A 27866-nucleotide genomic window follows, 5' to 3' on the forward strand; every position below is an offset into this window, starting at 1 on the left:
TCCCAGACAGGTGGGTCATGATGGGAGAGGGCAGATAAACAAATAAATACGGAATGGGGAAGGGCAGTCAATTCAGCGACTTAACGCCATCCATCAGTCCTTTGCTGCATCGCCAGAGCCAAGCAACCTCAAGGTTGTTTTAGAAACACACAAGCACATCGGTAATTGATGATTGTAGACGATACAGGGTAAAGCTGACCCAGCTCCTGCTTCTTTACAGACAGGCTGAGAACACAAGATGGATCCTTTCCTGCTCTACAAAAGCATATCATTTCAACATAAATGAGAAAAATACCTAGATGCTAGAGTAAATAAGATTTAAAAAACCTACAACAACCAGGTTACTAATGAATTTTACTGATGAATGGCACACACATAATGGGAGCAGTGGGCTTTAGTGTCAGATGACCTGGGATCAAATCCTGGTTCCACCAGGTGCTAGCTTTGCCAGCTGAGCAAATTGCTTCATCTTTCTGGGCTTCAGTCTTATCATCTTTCAAATGGGAATCACAATCACCCTCCCGTGTAGGATTTGAGTGAAGATTCAATGAGACAATGAATGTCAATCGGTGAGCATGGTGCTCTACTACAAGAATGTAATAAAAGTTACCTGTTATTTTTAAATAGAGTATCCTGAAGCCATTAAAAAGATAACTTTCTTTTTCATCAGCATCAAAAGATGTCCATGAGGGGCTTCCCTGGTGGCGCAGTGGTTGACAGTCTGCCTGCTAGTGCAGGGGACACGGGTTCGAGCCCTGGTCTGGGAGGATCCCACATGCCGCGGAGCGGCTGGGCCCGTGAGCCACAACTACTGAGCCTGTGTGTCTGGAACCTGTGCTCCGCAACAAGAGAGGCCGTGATAGTGAGAGGCCCGCGCACCGCGATGAAGAGTGGCCCCCGCTTGCCGCAACTAGAGAAAGCCCTCGCACAGAAACGAAGACCCAACACAGCCAAAAATAATAAATAAATTAATTAAAAAAAAAAAAGATGTCCATGAGCTTATGGTTACCAGGGGGTATGGGGTGGGGATAAATTGGGAGATTGGGATTGACATATACACGCTACTGTATATACAATAGATAACTAATAAGGACCTACTGTATAGCACAGGGAACTCTACTCAATACTCTGTAATGACCTATATGGGAAAAGAATCTAAAAAAGAGTGGATATATGTATATGTATAACTGATTCACTCTGCTGTACACCTGAAGCTAATACAACATTGTAAATCAACTAAACTCCAATAAAAAAAAAACCCGCAAAAGATGTCCATGATATGCTGTTAAACCAGAGACTTCCAATGGTAGGGGTGAAGTGGGGTTGGGGCATAGGAGCATAACCCTTGACTGAGAACATCACAGGTAATAACACTTTTTACTGATGAGAGTATATCATATGTGTGACTTTTGCAGAAGTCGTAAGAAGATAGAAAACAACTGTGAAATGAAACAAGCGGGTTATTAATATTTTTTAGTTATTTTCCATCTTAACATGGAAATCAAGGAGCTATCTTTATGTGTATAGACACATCAAAAAATACCTAGAAAGATATATGCCAAAATATAATAGTGGTTGTCTAGGATCATGGGATTACACGTATTCTTCTTAACCATTTCATTTACATTTTTCCCTACATTGTCTATTTTTATATTTGGCATGTTTGACTTTCACAGTCATTTAAAACACCCCTTTCTACATGGAAAAATGAGAAATTTTACCTTCACTGAGGCAAGGTGCATGTTAATTTCTAAAATAAAAAACATCTTTGGATCTTAACGTTATTATTCACCAGAAAGTAAGGTTATCCTGGGCAAACTTAGGAAGCACATCTGGGGCCATGAGCTGTGGTACGTGGTGGTAGATTAGGAACAAAAGTAGTTCCCTTTCCCCTTTCTATGCCCTTTTGCCCTGCCTTGACCTTGTATCTTCCACACCCAATGTCCAGGCCCCAAACTAGTGAGTGGATTGATTCCATAACTTTCAACTCTCCTCTATCATTTCTTTCTCTTTTTTTTCTTAATATTTATTATTTATTTATTTGGTTGCACTGGGTCTTAGTTGTGGCCAGCAGCCTCCTTAGTTGCGGCACATGGGCTCCTTAGTTGTGGCATGCGAACTCTTAGTTGCAGCATGCATGTGGGATCTAGTTCCCTGACCAGGGATCGAACCCAGGCCCCCTGCATTGGGAGTGCAGAGTCTTATCCACTGTGCCACCAGGGAAGTCCCACTCATTTATTTCTATACAGCACGTGGGCACTACACCACCACTCTTCCCCTCTAACCTTAATATATTCATAACAGCACTTTCCAGTTGCTAGATTTACAGGGAGGTTGTGTGTCTGAGTGTGTGTGTGTGTGTGTGTGTGTGTGTGTAATTTAATCTTGACAACAATTATGCAAGCAAGATCCTACTACAGATGAAGAAGCTGAGGTCCCACAGCCCGTGTGCAGCAGAAATGGAGTTCAACTCCACATCTTACGGACACTTAACGCATCCTCTTAACCACCTGGCCCTCTGCCCCCTCCTTCCTTGCCTGGCTTTTTTCACAAGAATGAATGCCTTTAGAATGGCTAGTTACTCTTTTCCTAGGGATATATCTGTTTCAAGGCCACTGAGGAATTTTAGTGGTTTTGCTTATTGGAAAATGTGTAGCTTTATTTTAGAAAAATAGCCAGGTGTGACCTGACATCTACTTTTCTTAGGTTAAAATAAGGTCAGTCATAAAGACACACGAACGTTTGTCACCCTGTGCAGAGAACACCTGCAGTTTTTGCCTGCCAACCGTCCATCCCCTTCTGATGACAGCACCTCGGTCTGAAAACACCTTTGTCACTGCACACGGTTTTAGTGGGACTGTCAATCACAGGGCCTTGCAAAGGAAGGACAAGGTCCTGTGATTGACAATCAGACTTCCCCTTCTGGGGTTCAGATTCAGAGTGGGGAGGCCTAAGAATGGAATGGGATTGGAGTAGATTCATACCAGTGATGGCGTGTGCATTAAATCCTGCTACCCGGCTTTCTGAGGCTAAGCTGTCCTGGTTTCCATCTTTTCTTTAGGTTGGTTATTTCCTTTAATAACAAAACAACAGTTGTTGCTGTTATTATTAGGGCTTAATTCAGCCACAGTCAGTTTCTTTTGCTAGCAACCGAAGAACGGTGTCTGATACACCATTCAAATCTAGTTTGACAAAAACTAACTGGGGCTTTGTTAGAGAAGATCAGCTAAAACCAAAACGAAACAAAACTCAGTCATAACAGTGGCACTGGCGGAAGACCAGATATCGTCTGTCCTGTTCTAAAATGAGTGTTGGTATGTCTTCTCTCTTATTCTACACTCCCTCTTCCCACCATATCTCCCCATGTTTCCTTCCTGGCAGGATCTCAGTGAGGAAGGTTCTGTAAGACCTTTCCATCCACCTTTTTTCTATGATGTCGGGGCCAGCATGTGAAGGAACCAAAATTAAGCAGGGAGATGGGGAGGGAGGTGAGGATGGAGGGTGGGAGGGCTTATGTTTCACAATTTGTCTTAAAAGAGCTGAGAGTTAGAAAAGATGAGGGGGCGCTGGAGAAAAGGGTGGGCTCTCTGATGGCTTAGAACCATGGCTGTGAAAACAGGATAAAGTTGCTGGGCCAGATCTCAGAGCATCCATCTCAGTGCCCACCCTCAAAGCCACAATGAAAGAGATTAAAGGATTAATCTCCTGCTCTGCTTGATCTGCTTTGCCAATCAGGGCCACCCTGGAAGGACAAAATAAACCTGCACGCTCGCGAGAGCCATAGGGAACCTTGGTCTCCCTCTATCCTGGAGACCAGCTTGCAAGGAGTGCTGGCCAGCTGGGGTCAGACTGGGCTGGATGTGGGTGGGCACAGATGGCAGAAGGACAGTGGCTCCCCACTCCCTTTAGTTTTAAAAAATTACTCTTTACTACTCTAGCAAGTTGACAAACCATTATTGTCTTAGCAAAACAATGCCATTGCCTGAAACTGACTTTAGTAACTGACTATAGTAATCTATAGTAACTGACTATAGTCAGTTTCTGGAGAAAAAGGTTGGTTTTTTTAAAATTGTCATTTTCACTGGTAAATTGGGATGTGTCAGTGTTTATACAAACAGTGGAGTGGAGTATGTGTGTGCGTGCCCGTGTGTGTGTGTGTGTGTGTGTGAGGGGTGGGGGCTGAGAATTTAGAAGGAGAGTATCTGTTGGTTTTGCCTGTTGAACACACATTCCCCCTTCTTCTGTTCAAAAGCACGCCCAATTCCTTGATGGGAAACCAGGCCATTTTCAACACAAACAGTTCCAGTACGACCGAGCCTGCACTCTGGCTCCAGCGGTGGTATCTGTCCTGGGTCTACGTCACCCCTCATCGATAGTGATTAGTTCAAGAATGGACACAGGGCCCATGTTGGTCCAACCAAGTCACCTGGGGCCTTTTGCTGGGACTCTCAGCAAAGAAGTACTCTCTTTGCCCCTGGAGTTGCTAAGCTGGTAGGATGGGAACTTCCAGTGTTGTCCATATAGAAAGAACCTGCCCAAGAATGCAGCCAACCAGGGAAGAACAAAGCCGAGGTGTGGGGGGAAAGATACCCACCCTGCTGGCATCTCTGGAGTCTCTGGATCCAGCCACATCGATCCAGCTAAAGCCAGATCTATCTCTGGACTTTTAAGCTGCTTGGGCAAACAAATCTCATTTTTGGCTTAAGCCAGTTTGACCTAGGTGTCTGTACTTGTAATCCAAAGAGTCCTGCCTGGGACAGATACTGACAGGGAAACAACTGCATCCCAGAGGAGGGCAGAGAAAGAGACACGAGCTTCTCCACTGCCCAAGAGTAGAGGGAGAGAGAGAAAGGGATGGGTAATCAACCTGGAGCGCTCCCCAGGGAAGGATTAATCCTGATCCCTTGACTGGGGACCTCTGTTTCAGAGGATTAGGCTTCCCAGGAAACGTGAATCTTAAGACTCTCTAAAGCTTTGCTAATGAATACGGTAAATAATTAATACCCCACATTATTTCCTGTTACTCAGATCTTAATATTAAATATTCAGTAATTTCTTAATGTCTGTATCCTCACCAGACTTAAAGGAAGCTCTTTCAAATAAACTAGCCACGTAGAGGAAAATATCAGGATCACTATAGATGTCGTGGTAATTTCCAGAGACTCATTAGCAAGTTGATGACTATTAATTTTCAAATTTAATTAATAGACAGAAGTGGCACTTCCTTGTAATTTATATCATTAGTCAAATGAGCCTTCTCATTAAGATCTGCAATCTACAAGTTTACAAACTGGTGAATGACTCTAAACATGGAGAACCATTGATAAGGAACTACCTGGTCTCAACTGGTTTTCGGATTTTGACAAAAGGGGGAAAAATTAATTTCATTCCCTGGCGGTTTCTAAACAGAACTTTTCTTAAATATATTTAGGTTATTCACTACCACACCACCACTGTGATTGCAAACCTCATTTCCACTCTCCCTTAAATCCAGCCGAAAAATGTGTCACATCAGATAAAGCACCAAGTTCGACCCTTATTGGCAATCATTAATACTACTTGTAAAATGAAAAAATGTTTAAATTTGACACATATGAAAACAAACCAGATGTCTAAAACAGATCCAAATAGAAATTTCATTGAGGAAACGGTGTGCAAGATGAGTCTGTGGATGGACCCAGCAAACATCACAGAGACAAAGGCTGTTTACTATTAAGGGCTAATTAGCAAACCAATCAATAATATTTTCACAAGATCTCATTGCAATCTTGCTCCACTCTCCCCATGAAAGAAGGAGTCAAGTGCTGTAGCAATAGGAAGGAGAGTTTTACCGAATCAATCAAATAACATTTTTAAAGCATCTACTGAGAAATGGAGCACCCAATGGGCAGAAGAAGCATGTACTTGGAGCATCAGCAAAGTGGGAGCACCTATGTTTTTGTTTTAAAATAATTTTCTACCTAATAATTGAAAAAAGAAAAGAAGGAAGAAAATCAGCAAAGCAATCCCATGGGGGAAAAATCAGAAGTTTGTTGGGTTTCCTAACACCTACTTCACAATTTATTGTTATTAGGTTGAATTGCATATGGCAGGATTCCATCAGTTTTTTAATGCTTAGGGGTTGGTTTCTAATGGTTTTAATCTAGCCTTGACAATAGGTAAGACATTTGGGGCACAGGATTCCAAATACAGAGAATATCTGGTTCAGATGAAAATAGATTAATATAAAGTTAAATGTCTTTCAAAGACCAAATGATATGTATGTGAGGTAAACATTACCAATAGGAAGATACGGCATGTTCTCTTCATTAATGACGTACAAACGATAGCAAATGTGCACATTTTGAAAGAATAACTACAAAATTTAAAATACTAGTGGAATTCCAACTTCACTTTACTGATAAATAAACCTCTGAAGTCTAGAGGTGAAAATTCACTTATGGTATATACTCAGGAAATATTTTCTCACTTATAGGTTTCCACCTGAGAACAGTACTGCATTTTGGATGCTGTTCTAACTTGCAGAAAAGAACTCAGAGCACCATTTTAATGGAAAGAACAAGGAAGCTAGAGAAGCAACATCCTTTGGAGGTGTTACCGTCCTTTAGAAAGTGGGTAAGTGGTGGGAAAATGCTTCCAAGTCAGTTCAAGTCTTAGCTTGTGGCATTTTAACAGCTGTGTGACCTTGAGTAATTAACCTAACTTCTCTGAGCCTCAGTCCCTTCATCAGTAAAATGGGAATAATAGCAGGACCTAACTCAAAGACTGTTGTCAAGATGAAACAAGAAATGGTACATAAAGCACTCACCACTCTGCCTGTTATAACAATCAGTTGGCAAACATAGCCTTTGTTCCCCACTCCCCCCATACCCCACCGAACAAAATGCTGTTTTCCTTTAAATTGTAACCAATCACCAACCCCTTGGCCTCAGGAGGGATGGCCCTGTAGAAGGCCAAGGCTGCTATTCTCACTGACCAGTAGTTCAGAAACCCTGAGCTTCAGGCTCAAGCAGTCTTGGCATTCTTCTGCCCGGTTCATCTTACCTCGTAGTAACTCTGGACAGCATTCATAAAGGCTTCGTCAGCCACGATTTGGGTTTCCCCATTGAGAAAAGCCTGAAACCGGTCCTTGACTGTCTGCAGCTGCTGTTTGCTGATCTGTAAGAAACAGAGAAGTAGGGGACGGTGAGGAATTTCTCTAGACAAGGATCACGGTTACTTTACGTTGAAGACGCCAGGCCCATTGACGTGCTAGAGCCGGCTTATACAGGCGTGTGGGAGCTGATTATTATATTCGCGGGAATTCTGTGAGGCAGCTGTTAAACAAAGCCATTACTAAAAATTAATATAAATTATAGCTAAACTATATTGAAAACAAGGGTAAGACACACTCAACATTCAATGCTTCCTGGTTATTTTATCACATTTGTTATTATCTGAGTTTTTGAGGTCACTTACATCTATGTATTTGTATGGTGGAAATGATATAAAATGTGGTGCTACCACACATTTCTTCCCAATTTTGCATTCAATGATTTTTTTATTGGAAGCTAGACATCAGCCAAGGTGGGAGTGTTTACACCATGGAAATTGGCAAATGCTACAAATCAGGGTTGGGATTCTTTTGTTTGGTTTTTTGTTTTGTTTTTGTTTTTTTTGGAGATGGTTTTTTCAACACACCATTGCACAGGCCCCTCAGGTGGTCTGAAATATTCTGCTTTACAAAGATATAATAAACAAAACAGTAAGGTACGGACATAAAAATGGACACGTAGATTAATGGAACAAAATTGAGAACCCAGAAATTAACCCACGTATATATGGCCAACAAATATTTGACAAGGGAGCTCAGAATACTCAATGGGGAAAGGATAGTCTCTTCAATAAATAATGTTGGAAAACCGGATATTCACGTGCATAAGAACGAAACTGCACTCCTATCTTACACCACTCACAAAAACTAATTCAAAATAGGTTAAATACCTTGATTTAAGACCAGAAACTTTAAGACTACTAGAGGAAAACGTAGGGTAAAAGCTCCTTGACATTGGTCCTGGCAGTGATTTTTTGGATATGACACCAAAAGCACAAGGAATAAAAGCAAAAATAAACAGGTGGGACTACATCAAACTCAAAAGCTTCCACATAGCAAAAGAAACAGTCAGCAAAATGAAAATGCAACCTATGGAATAGGAGAAAATATTTGCAAACCATCTACCTGATAAGGGGTTAATATCCAAAGTACGTAAGGAACTCATATACCTCAATAGAAAAAAAAAAAAGAATAAAAAAGTGCAGAGGACTGGAATAGACAATTTTTCAAAGAAGGCATACAAATGGCCAGCAAGTACATGAAAAGGTGCTCAATTTTACTAATTTTGAGGGAAATGCCAATCAAAACCAAAATGAGCTATCACCTCACACCTGCCAGAGTAGCTATCATCAAAAAAACAAGATACAGGTATTGGCAAAGGTGTTGAGAAAAGGGAACCCCATGAACTGCTGGTAGTAATGTAAATTGGTGCAGCCACTGTGGTTCCTCAAAAAATTAAAAATAGAACTACCATAAGATCCAGCAATCCCACTTCTAGGTATACATCCCAAGGAAAGGAAGTCACTATCTTGAAGAGATAGCTACACTCCCATGTTCATTGCAGTATTATTTACAATAGCCAGAACATGGAAACAACCTACCTGCCCATCAATGGATGAATGGATAAAGAAAATGTGATATATGTATGTATACACACACACGTGTGTATATATATACACATATGTACACACACATATAAATACACAAACACATATATACACAGGTATACATATATATAACATGCACACATTGGATTATTATATACACAGAGACACACACACAGACACACATGTTGGAATATTATTCAGACATAAAAAAGGAAATCCTGCCTTTTACAACAACACGTATGGACCTTGAGGGCATTATGCTAAGTGAAATAAGTCAGACAGACAAAGATAAATACTGTACGTTCTCACTTATAATGAGGAATCTAAAAAATCTGAACTCATAAAAAGAGAGACTAGCATAATTGTTACTGGGGGTTGAGGGGTAGGGGAAATGGGGTCCAAGGGTGCAAACTTCCAGCTACAAGATGAGTAAGTTCTGGGCATCTAATATGTATAGCATAGTGACTATAATTAACAATACTCTATTAAGTACTTGAAAGTTGTGAAGAGAGTAATCTTACATGCTGTTACCATAAGAGAAAAACGGTAATTATGTGAGGGGATGGAAGTGTTAACTAACCTTATTGTGGTAAGATTTCACAATATATACATGTATCAAATTGTCACATCAGACATCTTAAACTTATATATGTTATATTTCAATAATATCTCAATAAAGCTTGGGGGAAAATACCCTGCTAAGTGCAGCATGACAATATACTGCCAGTAAAGTTTTCAAACTTTACTGTTGTTACATTCATGATCACATGAAAGGTGATATTTAGGTCCAAGATACACTTCCAGGATGTGGCATAGATAATTTGGGCAGTAGGTTATGTGTAATTCCCTGCCTCATCAAGCCCGCCTTTCTTCCCCACGTAGGAAAGCATTCCTGAAAGATTCCTATTTATTCTCCCTCCTCCATCCTTTATCTGGCTGTGTCCCACTGTCCTTCAGTCTCAGCATGAGCAGTGCTAACTTATGAAGCCCTTCCCAAACCCTAGCCTACATCTTCCTGCTAAGTCATTCCAGGGCACATCATTTATTCTAACTACTTGTTAGTTATGGTCAAATTTGTTAGATGATCTGCCTTTCCTTGCTATTTTGTTCTTTGATGTTTCCCCAGGGCCAACTTAGTGCTTTAATACATGGCAAGCATTCATGTTAAATGAATGAATGAATGAATGAAGTGTATGGAAGACAAATTATTTTTGAATATCCTTTCATCAGTTCTAATTTATCTAAAAACAAAGTCAGCTAAAAACTTTACTCTTTTAACCATTATTTATGCAAAGTCACACTTCCTAATTGACAATGGGACACTGTGAGAACTGCTGCTCTAGTAGAAAGAGGAAGAAGATCATTCCAGGCTCAGTTCTATCGACCATTGTGTCATCTTAGAAAAGCCACTTAGGTTCTCAGAATTGGCCACAGACTTAAAAGCCTTTCTGGAATAGCGCCGGGTTTAAATAAATGAATGTTATCCTAGCCTCAGTTTTCTCACCTGAAAAATGATGATAATCCTTATTATTCACTACCTTGGGATAGTTATAGCTATTCAGTGACATGAGTTCTTTAAAATTGAGTTTGTATATTCATTTAGAGTGTTTGCATCGTTAGAGTCAATGTAAGTCTTGCTAGTAGAAAATAAAGCTTCAAGCTATAGGAGACTGAAGCCTCACATGAGCTGTAACTCCATCAGGAAATGAATCACAACAGACTTCTGAGAACAGACATAGATGAAAGTTGGGGTGCTTTAGCTAATTTTTGCACTTTGGGAGAAGTGGGGAATAGTGAATTTGGGGGCAGATGTAGAGGGGTTAATTTTGTATCACATTCATATTTGTTTTGTTCTAGAGCACCACTGCCCAATGTCAGTGTAATTTTACATTTTCTAGTAAATTTACATTTCCTAGTCACATTTAAAAAAGTAAAAAGCAGGTGAAATGAATGTTCATATACTTTGTTAGACCCAACATGTCAAGATAATATCACGTTGACATGTAATCATTAGAGAAATTATTAATGAAATATTTTACATTCTTTTTTTACACTGTGTCTTTAACTCTAATGTACTTTACACTTAAAGTACATCTCAATTCAGAATAACCCCATTGCAACTTTTCAGTACCACATGTGGCTAGTAGCTACCATACTGTACAGCGTGGGCCTAGCGCATGGAATGAACTCACTTCTAAGCCACTTAAGCTTTCCTGTTCTGACCCAACGATGTTGGTTATCAGCGGAGTTATACAGAAAATCATAGTTATTTTGTATGTGCTTGAAATCATTTACACTGAAATATCAGGCAGCGGTTGATTTGCTCATAAAAATGACATCATCACATGAATTTCTTTTATGCAGGCGGATTTAAGTCTCAAACCTTTACAGCATAGCACCACCAAAGGCATCTCACAGAATTTCCTGCTCAGAATTCCTTCCAAGTCTGGATTCATACTAACTCTGCATGATTTGGGGGGTGGGATGGAGTGGGGTGATAGGGCAAGAGAGGGAAGGGAGACCCAAAAACCGTGCTTTTGCCTTAAGTGTTTAAGTAATTGAAATAAAATAAGGTGCACACCATCTGAAGGATAAAGATTGCTGACCCAGGCCAAATCCATTATCACTCTAACCTTCTGCTAAATAAGCCTAGTGTTCACTTATTTAAGAAATATTTACAGAGCACCTAGCCCCTGCCTGGTCCTGCCCCAGGCCCTGAGGTCAACAAAATACATTCGACCTCTCAACTCACTGGCCAGGGCGAGGCACTGGGGTATCAGCATACCAAAAACAAACAAAAGTATGGTTTAGGGTTTCAGAGGAGAGAGATTACAGACTATAAAACTCACAAAACGAAATTTGAAAAATAGATATATGTATATGCATAACTGAATCACTTTGCTGTACACCTGAAACTAACCCAACATTGTAAATTAACTACATTATGATATAAAATTAAAATTTTAAAAAAATTACCACAAATGGGATGGTTTAAAAAAAAAAAAGACTCAAAAAGAGAAGGCCTCCAGGAACATTCATTTCAGTTGAGTTCAGAGAACTCACATCATGAAGCCCCACAAAACATACCCCACTTCCCTGGATACCCCAAGTTTCAAGCAGGAGAATTAGGGGCACGGATTATCATAGCAGAGCTATGTTTGCATCTGGGCTTGACACCTGCCCATCCATATTCACTACTTTTCTCACCACTAATTTAACAAGCATAGTGTCCGTTTAGTCAACTCACTAGCTGTGTCTCACTAGGCAAATGACTAACCTCTGGACACCTCAGCATTTTTTACCTGTAAAATGGTGCCAATAGTGACCTCATACAATTGCTGTCAGGATTAACTGCGATAAGTAAAATATCCATTGCAGAACCTGGCACAGCATGTACGCTCAATGAACATCAGCTGCTGTGAAGCTTGATCCTCTTCTTTGAGTCTTCGCCTGGAGAAAGGCAAAGACTGTTCCCTTGAGAAAGCATGCCCGTGGGAAAATTCCACATGTATCTTCAAAATCCAGCCCATGGGCTCTCCTTCCCAGACTTCCCCAGGTGGAGTTTTCTACTTGCTCAGGACTTTGTTCACAACCCTAAGGGCACATGCATCATGCTCTGGAGTAGTTCTTTACTTCAACACCAGTGCTCAGAGGCAGGGTCAGGAGTTGAGAATGTAGGCTTGGGGTCAAAAGGATATGGGTTCAAATCGTAGTGATACCACTCGTTTCCAAGGTGGCTGACTTGGGAAAGCTACTTTCCCTAAGCTTTGGTTCTTCAAGTATAAAATGGGGATTATAAAACCTACTTCCTAGGGTTGCTGGAAAGATGAATAGGAAATGGGATGATGTAGCCACGGATCTTAGCACACTCTGGGACAAAAGAAGAGTCCAGTGATAAGGGGCAGACCATACACTAAATGCCCCAGGGCCCTGCATGATGGGGCCTCTGTCCACTCCTGGCTTTGTCTCATCCCACTCTGCTCTCCACTGACTCTGCTCTGGCCACACTGGCCTCTTTTCTCCTTCTCAAATTCACCCTAACCTTTCTTGCCCAGGAGCCTTTGCACTTGCCGTTCCCCCTGCCTGAGTTGCTCTTCTCCCGCCTCTCCCCATGGCTGCCAACTTCTCCCCCTGAAGACTCAGCCTACCCAGCATGTCCCGCGAAGGTCTTCCCAGACCACCCTGCCTACCATGATGCTCCCCCAAACTAATCTCTATCAAGTTGTCCTAGACCCTATGCATTTCCTCCACAGCCTTTATGACAGTCAGTGTTTACCTTTTTCTAAGATAAATTTATTTGATTGAATTATAACCTGCATGTAGAAAAATATACCTCATAAGCACAAAGCATGAGAAATCTTCACAAAGTGAACTTTCCCATGGAACCAATTCTCTTATCAAGATAAACAACATGACCTGGACCCCACAAGCTCCTGCACGTCCCCAGAGGCATTACCCCCCTCCAAAGGTAACCTGACTTTTTTTTTTACATCTTTATTGGAGTATAATTGCTTTACAACGTTGTGTTAGTTTCTGCTGTATAACAAAGTGAATCAGCTATACGTATACATATATCCCCATATCTCCTCCCTCTTGCGTCTCCCTCCCACCCTCCCTATCCCACCCCTCTAGGTGGTCACAAAGCACCGAGCTGATCTCCCTGTGCTATGCGGCTGCTTCCCACTAGCTACCTCTTTTATTTTTTTTTAATTTTTTAATTTTATTTTTTTTACAGCAGGTTATTAGTTATCTATTTTATACATATTAGTGTATATATGTCAATCCCAATCTCCCAATTCATCCCACCACCAACCACTGCCACTTTCCCCCCTTGGTGTCCACACATTTGTTCTCTACGTCTGTGGTAACCTGACTTCTATCATCACAAATTGATTTTGTCCGTTTTTGAACTTGATATCAGTGCAATCAAGCATTACGAGATTCTGGCACATGGTTGGGGGTAGCAATCACTTGGTCATCCTCATTGCTGAGTAGTACAACATGGTATGACTCTACCACTATTTATCCATTCTCCTATTGATGGACAGTTGGGCCTTGTTTATTTTACAATTCTGCTTTCTTTTCATTGTCTATCTCCCTATAAGAGCATCTGTTTCACAGGTACAAGAAGCACATCTGTCTTGTTTACTGCTGTACTTCTAGTGCCTGGCACATAATGGGCTCTAACCAATTATGTGCTGAATGAATACATATGCTTACTGAGTGTTTAATATATCCCAGGCACAGTATTAAGCTCTGAAGATATAAAATGACCAGGGCACAATCTTAGCTCTGTTTTCTTACAGTATAGTCAGAGATCATGTTCATTTTTGATTCCTTAGCATCCTTTTGCTGACTGTATAAGTGAATGAAAGTCTCTCTTAGGAGCTCCCTTAAATAACAAGTCTAAGAACCGATCTGTAGGACAGAATTTATCTCTGGGTAAAAGTAACTGACCTAGATAGGATTGAATCCTGAAGGTGACCTTGCATGAACACACCAAGATAATTGGCCCAGAGTAGCTGACAGTACAACTCTAAATAGACAAACAGGCTTCTATGAGCCGCTTACAAACAGAATCCTCCTAAAATAGAAGGCCATCTCAAAGCATTCAACATGTAAGGAAACCACTTGTGCATCAGATCAGAATTCAGGATTGAAGTAATGAGTTCCGAGAGCAGAAAACCTGAACCAATGAAAGGTAATTATTGCAGAGAGAAGTGCTGCAGCAGCAGCATTTGCTAGAACTCTTCAAGCATTCTTGGTTCAATCCACCTCATTAAGCAAGGCCTGAAAATTCCCACTGCATTTCAGGCAGTTTGTAATCTACTGCAGCATTCTGGAGAAGTGTGAAATGGGATCCACAGTGAAGAGGAAACCACATGTTCTAAGTGCTGGTCTCAGGAGAGGCAATGTCGAAGTTAGAGCAAGCTCAGGTCAAATCCCAGCTTGAGTACAAGTCCTTGGGCACGTAGTTAACATTGGTTTTCTCCTGTGTAAATAGGAGATAATCTTATCTATCTTGCAGGGTTTTTGTGAAAACTAGATGACATAATATATGTAAGGTACATGTAGCATAGTATATGACACAGAGTAAGGACTCAATGAATAAATGAAACTAAGAAGTATTATTGTTAGGATTTAGTTTTTCCTTTCCCCTTTCAATCTTTTAATCTTATTTCAATGTTCCTTTTTTCTTGTTGATTCAGTCATTTGAAGTTACATTTACCCCCTCTTGTTCTTCCCATTTTAGAGGCTGAAAAGCCAAGTACTTTTTCCTGTCACTGTTGCAGCTATAGGTAGCCATGTAACAGAGGCAGAAAGGTATTGAGGGTCTTCTGGAAAAGCTTTTGAATGAAATCCTCATAAAAAGGAACCTATCTGGGTGTATAACCTTTTCCTTTCTTGCTGCCTCCCTCTTCTGCTGAGAATACAAATATATTGTCTAGAGCTGTGGTGTCTACTGTGTAACCATGAAGGAAGGTTGTGTTGGTACTTATATTTTTGAGGAGCTGCTCAAATATTTATAAAGTACCCATCTCTGGCCTTCTCATTATGTGAGAAAAAAAATGAAGTGATATTTGTTCAAGTCATTGTGTTTTTTCTTTTACTTGCAGCCAAATGCTTTCCTAACGTATACATATGACTTTCTCTAGGCATGAAAAAAAGCATACTTCCTAAGGTTCTGACTGGTTAATATGCCTCCTATGAGAGCAGCAACTGTGTTATGAAAGAGGGAAGAAGCAATGCTTACCCAGAAAGAATGACTCTAAAATGGTAGCATTCTAAGCATAGGGAAAAGGTAGTAGAAAATCGTTTGCGGTGTTGAAGAGATGTTTCAATTATACACGTACATGAAGTCCTTCTCTTAAGTATAAGGTGAGCACTGTAGATTACAATCTATTAATGTGAGCTACGATTTTTCTTTTTTAAAAAAGAAACTATTATTCTACTACAGAAAACTGACAAAAATGTCAACAAGTACTTTATTTTTTATTATTTTTTTAATCACTCATTTTATTTACCTTAAAATTTATTTATTTATTTTTGGCTGCATTGGGTCTTCATTGCTGCGTAGGCTTTCTCTAGTTGCGGTGAGTGTGGGCTACTCTTCGTCGCGGTGCACAGGCTTCTCATTGAGGTGGTTTCTCTTGTTGTGGAACACGAGCTCTAGGTACTTGGGCTTCAGTAGTTGCAGCATGTGGGCTCAGTAGTTGGGGCTTGCGGGCTCTAGAGCGCAGGCTCAGTAGTTGCGGCACACGGGCTTAGCTGCTCTGCGGCATGTGGGATCTTCCCAGACCAGGGATCAAACCTGTGTCCCCTGCATTGGCAGGCGGATTCTTAACCACTGTGCCACCTGGGAGGTCCCTCAACAAGTACTTTAACACTTTCTTTTTTTTTTTTTTTTTTTTTTTTTTTTTTTTTAAAGATTGATTGATTGATTGCTATGTTGGGTCTTTGTTTCTGTGCTAGGGCTTTCTCTAGTTGCGGCAAGCGGGGGCCACTCTTCATCGCGGTGTGCGGGCCTCTCACTATCGTGGCCTCTCTTGTTGCGGAGCACAGGCTCCAGATGCGCAGGTTCAGTAGTTGTGGCTCACGGGCCTAGTTGCTCCACGGCATGTGGGATCTTCCCAGACCAGGGCTCGAACCCGTGTCCCCTGCATTAGCAGGCAGACTCTCAACCACTGCGCCACCAGGGGAGCCCTTAACAAGTACTTTAAAAGCTTAAGTTAGTCTAGAGAGATGAGGGCAATGTTTATTTAATTTCCTTTCCTTGAAGGTTATCAAAATTTATATTTGTCCATTAATTTTATTCATAAATAAAATCTCCTCTTCCTACAACCAGACTAAAATATATTCTACCCTAAATGAAGTCTTGTTTTAAGGAAAATTAAAAATCATATCATCCTAACCAAATATTTACTTATTTCTCTAAAATTTTTATCACCTTCTATATTATGTACAATTATACAACATATCCTGAAAAAAGCTGTTTTATGTGAGTTGTGTTCACTTGCTTGAGGAAATAAATCAATTTGAGAGGCTTCATCACAGAAAAATATGACAATAATTTTGAAATGTAAGCTGAAAGGGCAAAAGTATTGAAGAGGGAGAAGTTATGCTGGGGCTGTAACCCTGGCTTTCTCTTTGGAACATGATTTTCCTAAAATTCAACCATTCAAGTAATGCTTTCATAAGTATGCCCTCTCTATATACCAACCATACTACTGTTTACTTTAAATTTTGTCCTGAATGTATTTCAAATAACTTCATTTTTTAACTGAAACTCTAAGCAATAGTACCTGTGAAATCACAGGTTTTATGTACTAGCTATAGCTAACACAGATATGTACTATTATCTTCTATCCATCTACCACATTTTTAAAAGTGCTTCTTTAGAAAATAAATTTTAATCTGCGATATATAAAAGTTCTTGCTCCTTTTTTAAAATTTTAGGGCAGCAGCTAAATATCTTTAACTTAATTACTACCTTTAAAAATTCAACTTGAATTTTTAAATCATTAAATAATAGAAAGACCAACCAACTGTGTTATTCCTAAAGACCTATTTGGGCAGGAGAGAAAGAATGAAGCGTTCTATGACCCAAGAAAAGTGACCTTGGGAACAGAATTTAAACACTAAGCTGGAATTCTCTCAGAAAGTATTTATTTAGTAGAAGAGGAAAAAAATTAGGAAAAATGAATTTAGAGAATGAGACAGACTAATAGTTGGATTAAAGATGGGATGAGAGGAGGTAAAGGATACAGGTAGAGGCAAAGAAGGGAAGGAGAAAGTAGACTGTATACACACTGCAAAGCTCTTAAAAGTTGGTTCAAATGTCCTTTCCTTGAATGCAACACTTATAGTTTTTTTAAAAATAAGATTATATTTTTCCAATTTGGAAGCATTCAGGCAGTATTCACCCAGAATCTTCTGACAGGTGGTCAGATATGAATTCTTAGACTCAAAGCCCTCATGGAGAGTTGTTCAAGTTGCCACGAGTCTCAAATATTTTGGTTTCAAGTCTCTTTACATGTTGAAAATTTATTGAAGACTCCAAAGGAGCTTTTGTTTATGCAGTTTACATCTATTGATATGCACTGTAATAGAAATTAAAACTGGGGAGGTTAAAATATTGATGAATTCATCAAAAATAACAATACATTTTCTACATGTTAACCTAAATAACACTTTAAGAAAATAACTATATTTTCTAAAACAAAAATTAGTGAAATGGCTGGCAACATGATACAGTATTGCAAATTTCTTTCAAAAATTAATAGAAGACAGCTGGATTCTCAAATCTGTTTCTGCATTCAATCTGTTGTAATATGCTGTTTTGGTTGAAGCATGTGAAGAAAATCTGGCCTCCCACAGATACGCTGTTGGAAAACGGAGGGATATTTTAATAGCCCTTTGAGAGAGATGTGGATTATCTTTGATACTATACCAAAGCTCAACTAGTGGTACTTTCTTAAAAGTTAGCTGCAATGTAAAATTGGAAACCTTATCAGTGACCTTTCTGTACTCTATTACATTAAAATTCATTGGTCTAGCTTGCTCTTTGAATGAATCATTTCTCCATGCATGGTTTTTTAAAAGTATCATGCATTGGTTATAGGGAAATAGTAGTTATTGAGTTATGAAAATATTTCTAATATTGATACATTTCATTACACAATATCAAAAAATTGTGTTATTTACTATCATACTGGCAACACTAAAGAAGCATTTAGGTGTTAGGAAACTGTCAAGCTATACTGGCGGATGGAAACTCAAATTTTATCACTGGCAAAAAATACTATCAATTGCTTTTCTTGAATTAACAGGCTACCTCCATTCATTTTCTAGAAAACATTGGCAAAACAACGAAATTTGCATAATCTCAGTTTTTCTTTTCTTTTCTTTTTCTTTTTCTCAGTTGTTCTTTCAAAGTAAAATTGACGCTCCATTACAAAAAAAAATGGCTAGTTCATTGGCAACTCAATCAGTCCAGTGTCTTTCTAGGAGACAACCACTGCTTTTGTTATGCAGTCTGAGTGCTTTATGTATATTTACCATTTCATTATACAGAGTATTAAAAGGGTGTACTCAGGGTCAAATTTTAATGAAATGAATAATGTCTACCAATTCATCAAGAAGAGTATCCAGTGAGTCTGGCAGTTTTTAAACAGTGAGTAAGTGGTGGTAAGGAAAACAATGACTAGTATGGTTTGGCACCAGTGCCTTGGTTTGTGCCAACGCACTAGCAGTTTCATTCACCATGGCTTTTGTACCATTAGCGCACATGTCAACACACTGGGGCAAAAAAGCAAATAGTGTCTTAGTATTGCTAGGGAAATCATCTTGTAGACCCCCAAGGGTATAAGGACCACACTCTGAGACCTTATCAGAGTGATCTAGTGAATCACCAAACTTGACCAGCTATTAGTGCTACCAGGAAGGCAGCCAGGAGGTGAGTGGAAGGGTATGATCTTAGAGAGGGAAGCAGGGAACAGAACATGGTGCAGGGTCTTAGGTGCCTAAGTGAAGAGTTAGGATTTAACTCAAAGTAGGATGGGCAAAAACCACTGAAATGTTTCCTTCATGACATGTCAAATCTGACATGATTAGAAAGCACACAGGATCAGAGAACACTCATGAGTTCTCAGGTTCAGCGAAGAACCAGGAGAAGGTTTCACGCAATCTAAATGACATCTAAGGAGAGGAGGGTCTTGAATAGTGTCTAAAATCTTAGTTGGCATAGATAGGAATATCGGGGAGAAGGAAGGAGGGTCGGAATGTGGGAGAATGAATGAAAAGGGCATTCATGATGGGGTTACAGAAGGAGAGGAGAGAGAGAGAGATGAGAAAATGTGGGACCTATATGGGGGGACAGAGTAAGAATTTCTTTTGTCAATTTATAATTTAAACCGTGCTGACTAAAAAAAAAAAAAAAACAACTAGGTGCTCTCAGCACAAGCATGCAGCGTGTACAACAGGACGATCCAAAAATAGTCACAACCACCCACTGGAAATGGAACGGCAGACAGTTCCCCTTGGCTGGAGCCCAGATTGCAAAGGCCAGCACAGCAACACATGGAATCACGAAATCACTGAACACCAGCCTGAGTCTTATGAGGTTTAATAGTGAACGTATCAGTAGCAATTATTTCCAGAGAAAAAGCTGAAAAAATCTGAATGCAGTCTATGTAGAAGTTATAGAAGATTCTTTAATGTAACACCTCACAAACTGGGGGGCTTCACCAAAACTGATGCACGTCTGAACCTTGTCCTGTCGGTCATGACAGTGAAAGAATGTACACGAGATCAGCAGTTACCATTCAGGCTACTGTGGTATTTGGAGCGATGTGGAGATCTTAACTGGTTCTAACAATCTCCATCATTATGCAGAGTGGCAGAGGGAAGAAACAGGACAAAGTCGGGAGGTTTTCTGAAGCTGAGAAACACTAAAGACACAAGTGCAAACCCTTATATAAACGATGGACTTTAGTTAATAATACTGTATCAATATTGGTTCATCAGTTGTACCAATGTCCCACACTAATACAAGACGCTAATAATAGGGGAGACCGTGTTGAGGGAAGGGGGGATGCCGAGTATGTGGGAACCCTGTACTTTCCACTCAATTTTTCTGTAAACCTGAAACTGCTCTAAAAAATAAACTAGGTTAATTAAACACACCACACACACCCCCACGTGCAAGTTTTCTATACAGGGACCCAAATATAGCAGCAAGCACAATGCAGCCCTAGGCCTGCACAGGGGAGAACAGAAAATCCTCCCACTCAAGCATGTCCTGAGATTCAGAGTAGCAAAGAGTAAAAAGCCATCAGTGCTGTTGAGTTCCACTGCCCAACGCCTTGTTGCAATATGAACCAGCTGGATCGGACAGAGGTTTCCGAAGACCCTTCTGCATCCACCAATGAGTTCTGGCTTATTAAAATGATATTTCTTATTGGCTCAATTCCCTCCCCCAAGATTTTGTTACTGATAATTTAAAAGCATCGGTGATGTAATTACCCTTGCTCTATCCAACAGAGAAGCAGTGTGGGTTCCTTTTGCAAGTGGCTGAGAGGGTAAACTTCCTGCAATTTGAGTGATACCACTTTTCCTAACAAACAGACAAGCAGTGTTGATTTCATGTGCGGGTAAGCACGTGGGCAGACTGCGTGGAATATTACTGAAATCTCTTTAAGGAAAGTTGCTTTTTTACCCATTGTAATATTTGTCTGCAGTTGGGGAACAACATGGTTTTTTTTTTTTTTTTTAAAGAAATCTCCATTTTAATTTTTATTTATTTATTTATGGCTGTGTTGGGCCTTCGTTTCTGTGTGAGGGCCTTCTCTAGCTGCGGCAAGTGGGGGTCACTCTTCATCGTGGTGCGCGGGCCTCTCACTATCGCGGCCTCTCTTGTTGCGGAGCACAGGCTCCAGATGCGCAGGCTCAGTAGTTGTGGCTCACGGGCCCAGCCACTCCGCGGCATGTGGGATCTTCCCAGACCAGGGCTCGAACCCGTGTCCCCTGCATTGGCAGGCGGATTCTCAACCACTGCGCCACCAGGGAAGCCCCAGGAACAACATGCTTTTATGCTGTGTCTAGAACATTGCCCCTATGGGCAATAAGAAGTCGAATTTAATTTTTCTGTAAGTCCTCACAACTCCACTGATGCATTGTTCTTTTTTTGGCTATTACTGCCATTGGAGGGCCTTTCCTTCTGTCTTCTCCCTTCACTTTCTTCACTTGGCTAAACCTTACTTTTCTGGCAAAATGCTAATAAAGTCACCTCTCTCTGATGGCCCCTCCCACTCCCTAAGCTAGATCTCCTCTGTCTGAACTCCCTCCTCCCCTGCCTCTTTGCACTTATTATAAATTAGCATAAAGCATGAACTTGGAGACAGGCAACCTTGGGTGAGAGGACACACACTTATCTGCTCACATAACACATAACCAGGAGGCTTGTCCCAGGGGAGACTCCACGGTCTCCCTCAGGAGTGTTCACTGCCCTGAGGGCTCACAGCAGACAAAGCCACCAGCCCCGTGGCAGCTGAGTTGGCTGTTGCCAAACACAAGAGCAGTGACTCTGCAGGTAGGAAACACTTGAGGGTATGTCAGGACGTGCGTGCATTGACACACTTCCATTTAGAAATACAGAAGCCTTTCCTACACAAACCTCCTCCTTTCAAAGAACAAGCAGCTTTGAAGTTGGGTGTGGAAACCCAGAGAAGAGCAGATAATGTTGGGTCAGCCTCGTGGGCCTCTGATATACCAGAATGAATGGACACATTCATCATGGACACAGTGGACATCAAGCATGGGTAGCCGAAAATCCTGGAGCAGAAATAGAAAGAGGGGCAATGTGGGGCAAGGCTTCTGCAAAGAGCAAGGTGAATTCTGCTGGGAGGGCACAAAGGACTGGAGTGCAGAGGAAACTACTCCTGGGGGCCAGGACATGCTGTGTTGGTGGCGGGGGAGGGGAGGGGCAGATGGCAGTGGGAGTGATCCGAGGTGTCCCGTGCAAGCAATATACAAAGCCAAGCAGACCACAAGATGGCAGAGGTGATACAGAGGCTGGACATTCCAAGTCTTAGCATCTCAGAGACCACCTTCTGGAAGTTTGCCTCTTTGATTTTAGAAATTAATAATAAGAGACCAGAGTAGGCTTTACATCCTCCGCTGTGCTAAAATTTCTTATTTCCTTTTGGTCCCCAGATTTGATTGACTGAGTTTTGCTTTTGTTTTTGTTTTTTAGTTCTTTTTTTTCCTTTCTTATTAGTTATCTATTTTATACATATTAGTGTATATATGTCAATCCCAATCTCCCAATTCATCCCACCACCACCACCCACCCGCCATTTTTCTTAGTTCTAAGAAGCTTTTTAAAGAAAAACCTGAATATCAATTTCTAATCATCCACACCCTAATATTCCTCACCTCCCTCTAGTCTCCCCCAATCCCCCACCAATACTATGCTGACATCTGCTCTACTAAAGTCTGGACTTTTGGTGAGGGTAGAGAAGAAGAGAAGCATCATTCTGGAACTGGTTGAAAAACTCTAGAAAAAGGAGAGGATGTCCAAAGGTAGGAGAAAGAAAAAGAAGAAAGGTGAGAAGAAAAAAGCATTTCCCCCTCTTAGTAATTTTTGCACAAGGCAGACTAATGGGCCATCCTTTAAGTTTAATATCAACACGGACCAAATTTCTGGAGCCCAAATTCATTCATCCATCTATTCAATTCATTTATTCATTCATTCATACATTCAAAGAGTTATTTATTGAGCATCATTATGTGTCAAGCGCTGTTCTAAGCACTGAGGATTCAATGGTAATTTAAAAAAGAAAACACCTTGCCCTTTTGGAACAACCATTCTGGATTACCCTCATGATACCCAGTGGATGGTACGAGTTCATGTCCAACATTTTACTTAATGTATAATAAAAGAAGAGGTAAATTCTGACTTACAATTTTCCAGATAGTCTCCAAAGGGAAAAAATGTCTTCATGGGTCAAATCTGGCTATGAAGACAGCCAAATTCCTTTCTATGGAAGGACATACAGAGTTGTATTATGTAACCCTGGACAGGAGGAAGAATAACCAAAGAAACAAAGTCTCTGGTTCTTAAGCATTGCATTTGAGGAGTTTTGAATATAGTCTAGACTGTTATCTTCCTAATAGCACCATCTTCCATCCTTCCAGAATATCCCTGAGGTTTCAAAAAGAAAACCAAGAGTGTGGCTCTCCTTGAACAAAGGTGACCCAAGTGACAAGTCTGAGATGTGGGGGAGTCTCACTGATGTGTGTGCTTCTGGTCTGTGCCCCAGTAAAAGGCTGAATTAGTTTCAAGCACAGTTGGGAATGGTGCACCCCAAGTTCTTCCACCATCAAGAACTTCTATTTTTTCCTCCAAGGACCCAAGTTTTGAAAGTTGTCTCCTTCCTAAAACCCTGCATTTGACACCTAATAGTGTTTTCTCCTTTAGTTTTATTAATCAAAGACCAAGTAAAGTTTGAGCTTCCGATCAGCAGTACCTCCACACTGAACTGATATAATTCCAGGCCCAATGTTTTAGTTATCCTGGGATAATAAAGAGACAGCAAATAAAAACCTGGGTTTGGGAGCTAGACAACAAGGTGGGCTTTGAATCTCAGATCATCACTTATTAGTTGTGTGATCTCAGGCAATGTACTTAACATATTAGTTATGATTATAAAGTTAAGTGAGACAAGTTTAAGAAAATATATATGCAAGGCTATTCATTGAAGTATTACTTATAATAGCAAATGTCCATTATTGGGGACTGGTGGAATAAACTATTGAATCGCCATGCAATGGAGTGCTGTATAATTATAAGAAAGGAGTGAAGAATAGTTTTAGATAGTGATATGGAATGACCTGCAGTACACATTGTTAATAGAAAAAATAATAGGCAGAGAAATGTGCATATTTTATGGTACTATTTATCTAAGAGAAAGGGAGAGAAATACACACACACACACACACATACACACACACACTCTTATATTTTAAAAATGGAAGATAAACCAAAGCTTGTAATGAAAATGATTTCCAGACTGTGATCTCTGAATACCATTTCCCATGAAAACTGCCCAGGGTTCCTCTGCTGATTCCATGTCTGAGGCGTGTAATATACATGAAGACCCTTATCTTACCAGAAATTAAGGAAGCTATCAAAGACTGCTGGGATCTTCTTAAAAGGATTCAGAAGCCAGTTAGAGGAGCCTGACACTGGCCATAGATGATTTGAGAATCAATAAAAATAATGACTACACAGAATGTCACATCAAGTATGTTCAAATCATAACAGTATTCAACCAAAACAGAACAAAAACCACAATCGGTTACCTTCCAAGGATGCTAAGGAACCACCTGTTATTTTTGGTAATACAAATAAAGAGAAAGTATTAAGCTTTTTTTTTTTTTTTTGCCTTTCTTGTGTGATCTGTACCTCAGAGTAAACAAAAAGCTGATAAAGGAAATTTTCTCTTTATAGACTTGTTCCAGCTAGTAGGTGAAAAAAGAAAGAGTATCACCTGTTGCAACCCCTCAAAATAATGGATCTAGGTAATTGTCATCGAGGGCTATTAAGATCCCAAAAGGGAAAGAACTAGTTATTATGTGACTACTGATAGAAATGCAAACATTGCCTTTGAGGTATTCGTGTAAAAGAATCAGATTTTAATGTGATAATTCACTGGATCCTACTACTAGTTTATGGGGATTGCAGATGCTCATGTTAAATAATACGAAGGGAGTAAAATCAGCAAAATCCAGACTATGGGAAACTCTTCAAGACAAATGACCTGGTATCATCAACAAAAAAATTGCAAGCAAAATAATAATAATAATAATAACTTTAAAATAGGGAAGAGAAAACTCTATAGATTAAAAGATACACAAGCATCATATCAATCAATTACAATATATGGACCTTATTTGGAATCTGATTTGAGTGAACAAACTAAAAAATATTCGTGAGACCTCAGGGAAGTTAACTTATCAAGTATAATAATGGTACCATGGGTTATATTTACAAAAACAGGTCCTTCTATTTTGAAGATTCATACTAAAATATTTATGGGTGTAATGATGTTATGTCTGGAATTTGCTTCAAAATAATTCAATAGGGAGGTATGGGGAATATAGATGAAACAGACTGACACGAAGTGACAGTTAATAAACTGAGGGATGGGTACATAGGGTTCATGACACTAACTTCTCTACTTATGTATATACATTTGAAATTTCCATAATTTCCATACAGTTTTTCTAAAAGTTACTGAGTGATCTAACTCTGGTGGCAGTGGTGTTTGGGGCAGGGGCAGGGAATGTCAGTGACCAGGGCTATTTATAGCAATTTAACTTCTCCACCATGATAATGCTGAGAGACTCAACCTCCTAACACCATGAGGTTCATTTGCTCATACTGTACTTTGAATATTTTGAAAAACTGGATTGTGAATGTCACACACTTTGAGCCTTGCTTTTGTCATCCAGCAATTTTTGTTTTGTTGATACCAAAATAGCCTTCTTATAGAACTGCAGTGTTCACCCAGTTCATATATGGTAAGATTTCTGGCCATTCCCCAAACTGAAAGAACCCAGGAAGAGAACACAATGTAACACCATTAAAGATCCATCAGTTTCCCACCTCCCAACCCTGCCTACGGCGGTTACATTAATAAACATAAAATCAGCACAAATGAATAAGAAAATGGCAGAATCAAAACTTCCCCTCTTACTCCTCATCAGCCTATTAAGAATTACAAAGATGAGCTCTTCAAATCTATCACGAGGCCAGCCCTCCCCAATGCAAAATAATAAGAAAAATATTTTATATATGGATAATCATCATCAATGGTGAACTATGTCCCATGCACACTATCTGGAGACATTAGCTAATGATGGCTTGAAGCCATCACAATTAGCAAGATATATAAACACCAAGCATCTTGGACATAAAGACAAACTCTTTAAAAAAAAAAAAAAAAAAGGATGTTATGGAGAGAGCAATTTGAACGCAAATAATGTTTTTGGAAATGATTCTTTTATTGTGTGATGTCAGGGTGCATCCATATATTTGATGTATCTCTAAAAATCTCTTTAAAATATTGGAAAAAATTTTATAAGCCTGATTAATCAGTATTCAAAAGTTTTGTACTAAGAGTTTTAATAAGTTTTAAACAAATTAAAAAATATATAAAGATGCAACATTTGCAGAACAACAATAGATTGACACTGGAAAAGACAACAATTCACTAGGTGGATTTCAACAAAAATCTTTGCATAATTGGTGGGAAGAACTGAAACATGGATATCTTGATTTCACAAGTACATCCAGTGATGCCCATCTTCTATTTGGATCTAAGGATCTTTCTAATGCATCGTTTCCAGTTATGACCAAGCAGTGAAAAAAACTCAGAACTTAGCTTTTGAGCTACTAATTCAGAAAGCATTAAACAAAAATTTCAAAGTACTGAAGCATATTCAAGCATATAACTTTCATCAAAACATCAATAATTACCTTTTTATGATATCAAAAATGCTTTTGTATTGATATCATTGATAAATATAACAAAATCAAGTATTATTTCGTCTTTTGTCCATCTTCATTTATACTTTACATACGTTTTTATTATGTACATAGTATATTAGTATAGTATTAGTTATTAATAAATAAATATAAAAGGGGTATCAGCAAAATGTTTTACTGACAGAGTGTGTGTTCAAAAAAGTTTGGAGACCACAGATATGGTGATTAAAGATCTTCATTTTGGAATCAGACTGTTTGAGTTTGAATTCTGGATCCACCGCCCAGTAGCTACGTGGTCTTGAGAAAACAGCATTAGTTTTTTTAAACATTAGTTTATTTGTAAAGTAGGTATACTCTTAGCATCTTCATTATGATGTAAAGATTAAATGAGCTAATATATGACATTGTAACTCTGTCCTTGGCATATGGTAAGTATATCAAAATAATAGGTACTATCATCATCATCATTATCATCATCATCATCATCATAATTGTGGTCATCATCATCATTATCATGCAAGCCAGCCATCTGGTCACTACCATCTACGTTATCCTCTAAATATTAAAATTTAACTAACTTTCAGTGTGTCTTTGAGGGAATCTCACAGTTGTGTAAGAAATTCCATAACTTATTGTGGCAGTTTTATTAAAGGCATGGCTGCTCAACTAGGTCAGGTGTCCCTCAAGGCTCCTTTGAATGACATGGTATGTATCACACACAGTCAACTCTGAAATAATTGAAGGGCAGAGAATGCAATACCTTTCCTCACTAGTTACCTCACTTAATTTGTTTACAAAGTACATGAATGAAAAATAAGAGGCTCTTGGAAAAAAGCAGACAGGGCACAATGACAGCACTTTTACCATATGTATCCTTTCTCTAGGTTCCTCTCAGGTTTTGCATGTGTGACTGCATTATACAGTTTCTATATCCCTGGGTTTCCTTAGATGAGAACAAACTGAGTTAAGAGGAAGTTGAAAACAGCATGCACTTTATTAGGGGGATACCCAGAAAGTTGGTGACTCATAGAAAGTTACTCATTTGTCAATGTCCACTTAAATGATTCATACCAGAAACAAGAAAAACTCAAACAACCTAATCTTACACCTAAAG

At 39.6% G+C, this 27866-nt stretch overlaps 1 protein-coding gene across 8 annotated transcripts in view; it reads right to left on the minus strand.

The window, feature by feature from the left end:
- CADPS (calcium dependent secretion activator) overlaps nucleotides 1-27866 on the minus strand; it is a 474621-nt gene that overhangs the window by 358048 nt on the left and 88707 nt on the right. For all 8 annotated transcript variants that reach the window (XM_059937688.1, XM_059937691.1, XM_059937689.1 and 5 more), the window contains one exon: nucleotides 7045-7158. In XM_059937688.1, the coding sequence (XP_059793671.1) occupies nucleotides 7045-7158 (114 nt within the window). The remainder of the gene's footprint in view (nucleotides 1-7044; nucleotides 7159-27866) is intronic.

This window comes from Balaenoptera ricei, chromosome 11, assembly GCF_028023285.1.
Source record: "Balaenoptera ricei isolate mBalRic1 chromosome 11, mBalRic1.hap2, whole genome shotgun sequence".
In the NCBI taxonomy this organism is placed as follows: Eukaryota; Metazoa; Chordata; class Mammalia; order Artiodactyla; family Balaenopteridae; genus Balaenoptera; species Balaenoptera ricei.